Source organism: Alligator sinensis, unplaced genomic scaffold (assembly GCF_000455745.1).
Source record: "Alligator sinensis unplaced genomic scaffold, ASM45574v1 scaffold442_1, whole genome shotgun sequence".
NCBI lineage: Eukaryota > Metazoa > Chordata > Crocodylia > Alligatoridae > Alligator > Alligator sinensis.
In genome coordinates, this window is record NW_005841829.1 from 1745479 (window position 1) to 1749377 (window position 3899).

Below are 3899 nucleotides of genomic sequence, written 5' to 3' on the forward strand. Positions count from 1 at the left end.
CCACTGGTGGGCCAAGCAACCCCTGAGCTACGGAGAGCCCCGGTCCTACCTTCCACGGCAGCGGTTCACCCGGGGCTGCCCAGGTGGGCTGCTAGCAGGCGGGTGCTGCCCCAGCTCGGGCTGGAAGAACAGTTGGATGGGGCCAGGTGCTGCTTCCAAGCTGGGGCAGCATCCACCCACTAACAGCCCACCTGGGTGGCCCCACGAGGTGCCGTCACTGTGGAAGGAAGGATCAGGCCCCCCCGCAGCTCAGAGCCTGTCAGCAGCTCGCCCCCCGGAAAAAGGAAAGTCAGGCAGGCTCCATGGAAAAAAAAAAGATCAGGCCCCTAACCACTTTTTTTCTATTTTTTCAGCAGAACCCACCTGCGCAAGCTGCCACTGGGCCACACAACCCCTGAGTAGTGAACGGGCCTGTTCCTTCCCTCCACAGTGAAGCCGCCCCATGGGGCCACCTGGATCAGCACTAGCTGCACAGGTGCTGCCCCTGCCTGCAGGCAGCACCTGCCAGATCCAACTCTTCCCCGAGACCACGCATTGGAAGCCCACAAAATGCTGCTCCCCACACGGACTCAGGGAGGAGTTGGAGCCAGCAGGTGGTGCCTGCAAGCTGGGGCAGCACCCATGCAGCTAGCACTGTACCCGGATGGTGCCGCCACTGTGGAGAGAAAGACTGGGCCCCCCCACTGCTCAGATGCTGCACGGCCTGGCGATAGCTCACACAAGCAGGCTCCACTGGGGTGGAAAAAAAAAGTGGCAAGGGGCCTAATCCTTTTTTTTTTTCTGTGAAGCCTGCCTGCTTCTCCCGTGGCCAGGTGGGTGAGCTGCCAGTGGGCCCTTAGCTTCAAGGGGCCCCAGTCCTTCCCTCTGCAGTGGCGGGGGCACTTTGATGGGCTGCTAGAAGGCGGGTCCTGCCTCAGCTCAGAGGCAGCACCCAGCCTGATCCAGCTGCTCCCCCAGCCAGAGCTGGGGCAGAACCTGCCCACTAGGAGCCCACCCGGGCGGCCCTGGGGGGCACCACCACCACAGAAGGAAGTAACGGGGCTCCCCACAGGTCAAAGATGCTCGCCCCCTCCCCCGCACCCCCAGCCCTGGGAGATGTGGGTAGGCTCCACAAAAAAAAAATAGGATTGGGCCCATCACCATGACAGTGACAGAATCCCCTAAATTGAAATGGTGGGTTTTTAATCACCAAAATCCTGAGTCTCTGCTGCCCAAGTGTGAAGAGGGACAACAATGCTTCCATTCTCTCTCCTTTGTCTTGTCTTGAGAATTGAACCTCTTCAAGGAAAGGCCTGGCCTTTGATGTATATAGATACAGCACTTAAGAATGGACCTTGCTCTTGGTTTGCTTCCATGAGTTAAATTCTGAACTGACTGACTTCAATGGGACTGGCATTTCCTTCTGTGTGCTATTAGTATACAGTTAGAATAATCATGTAGTGACATTGATGACAATCGAATTCAACTGAAGAGCATTTAGAGGAAAGAGAGAAAGATGAGGGACTTAACTCTGCTTTGGATGAGCATCCATCCAGTGCCAGTCCCAAGCCCAGATAAAGAAGGAGGGTTAGCGTCAGTAAGGGCATCCGGCTGTAAAAACCTCTGCCAAATCATCGTCATGCCAAGGAACAGAGCCAAGATCTGCAACAGCAACCCCATTTAGATGGGACAGCAAGGGGAGAAGGAGAAGGAGAAAAGGGACTTGCCTATAAGACAGGAAAGATGAGGGACTTGCATAGGTAGCAATGAATGCAAAGAATAAAGAAAAAGGATAGCAAAGGAAGAAAAGCACTAACAGGAGTAGAGATGGAGATTAAAGGACCAGATCTGAAAAACCTTGTAGGCCCTTCCTCTTATGCACTTCCTCAAGAGGAAGATTCAAATAGAAGGGGGGCTGTGGGTCAAGACTGGCCATTGATGTTTATAAATGGGTCCTGGTACAAAAAAGGTTGAGAACCACTGTTCTAAAGCACCCAATATGTTGGAATCAAACATATCATCAGTGATAATATCCTTTCAAAAGGCATGGACTTTTCACTACTATGTCCTACAAATACTGTTTTTCATGCATAACCAAAAATGTTCCTCAAATGAAAATGAATGTTGCAATGGGTGAGATTTTCATGTGCTTTTCATTAACTGTAGTTCCAGATGTCATATGCAAACATTTGTTAATATTGGGGATTTCTGAAAAACAGCCTCCTCTTCATATTGCATTGACTGGAAATGTATACTATATGCATGCACTACAAATTGTGTGGCAACATAACCTGCTATTTTTCTGTATGCAGGGGTATGTTTCTGAGAGTTTAAAAATGGAGTTTAACTACCCTTCAATATGTCATTCAAAGCTCAGGAATATGACTCCATTTTTTAATCAGAGAACCACAGCTGTTAGAGCTAGAACACCTAGTCCATGTCCCTACCAATGCAGGACAGTTCTTTAGAGTACATTTTCAATGTTCTTATTGCAAAGAACCAAACACACTTGAGCTCAGAAGGGCAGGCTGCATATGCAATGCAGTAGCATGAATCCTTCAATGGTCACACATCATTTATAAACTCGATATAAGCCTCAAAGGACATCAATAAACACGTGAAACTAGCAAAACTGTCTGAGTTTAGCCAGAAGCTAATTTCAAATTCTCTCATAATGATTCTTTTAAAAAGCTCCTGTAATAGAAGAATCCTTTAAAGTTAATGATAATGCTGGCTGATTTGTCAGGAAACTTAATGACTTAAAATAAGCCTGCAAGCACTCTAGATCTACCTTTCTGATTTGAGTGGTACTGAAATTTTGAGGCAAAAGGGCAATTTTAAATTAAAATATATATTGATTGCTGCTGATTGAAAGAATGAGCTTCCATAATGCAGCCCTCTCTTGTTCACCTGGTAGACAGCACTAATACTGAACTGAATCTTGCTACCAATCATTTCCAAAGCATAAACTACAACTCTGTGATCAAGATATATTTTGGACCTTTTTCTTTAAAACGTAGCAGTCAACCGTGCTTTGGGGCAATGATTTCTACACTCAGCCCATTCTGCATAGCATTATGGCATGATATTGTGAAAGCCATTAGGAAATTAAATGCCCATCATTCTGCGTAATGTCATGTTTCCTTAAAAGGTTAGGAGTTGTAAAGGTTTATTTGACTAGCCTGTGAGCTGCACTGATTAAAAAAATTGCAATAGCTAAAATTTGAGGTAAGCAAAACAATGATTTACTTCACTGACTGATTTATTATGTAGCAGTGGTATACATCATAAAAAGAAGCTGTTCCATCAAAAAGGATAATTACTTTATCTTGTTTATTTTTCTAACGTATTTAAAAATGAATTTCTCACTCGGTTTAAACCAATTTCACAAGGATCTTTCCGCATCTCTCTGTTTCTATAGGCAAATAGCATTAAAACCCACCTGGGAAAATAAAAGAAACAATACTTAAATAAAAATGGCCACATACCTCTTGTGTTTTATTATTTGATGGCTGTGTAACTGGTAAGACCTTGACCTTTAAATGAATGGTGTGATCAAAGGTGTATAGCCTGCCACCGTCTGTTCTACTTCTCCTGGAAGCACCAATGACCCTGTTGAATATAAAATAGTGAACTTGATCCTTTCACTTAATGTATAATTTAGCAAAATCATGCTCTAAAATCCTGCACAGATCAAGCAGAAAAAGAAGTTTGTTAATAAAAGCCTGCTATACTCTTCTTACTGTGTAATAAAACTCTGCACTGGTCTGGTCCTGTAGGGAGCAGACCAGGAAAGCCAAGGCTGCAACTGAACTCCAGCTAGCTTTGAGCATCAAGGACAATAAGAAGTCCTTTTTCAGATATGTGGGGAGCCGGAGGAAAAGCAGGGGCAACATTGGACCCCTGCTGAACCAGATGGG

General features: G+C 45.6%; 1 protein-coding gene across 1 annotated transcript in view; it reads right to left on the reverse strand.

Annotated features, from left to right (window-relative positions):
• The window catches only part of CUNH11orf74 (chromosome unknown C11orf74 homolog), a 44565-nt gene that overhangs the window by 6651 nt on the left and 34015 nt on the right, over positions 1-3899 (reverse strand). Inside the window, 2 exon segments of the mRNA XM_025200543.1 lie at positions 3468-3538; positions 3541-3591. Coding sequence (XP_025056328.1) covers positions 3468-3538; positions 3541-3591 — 122 coding nt within the window.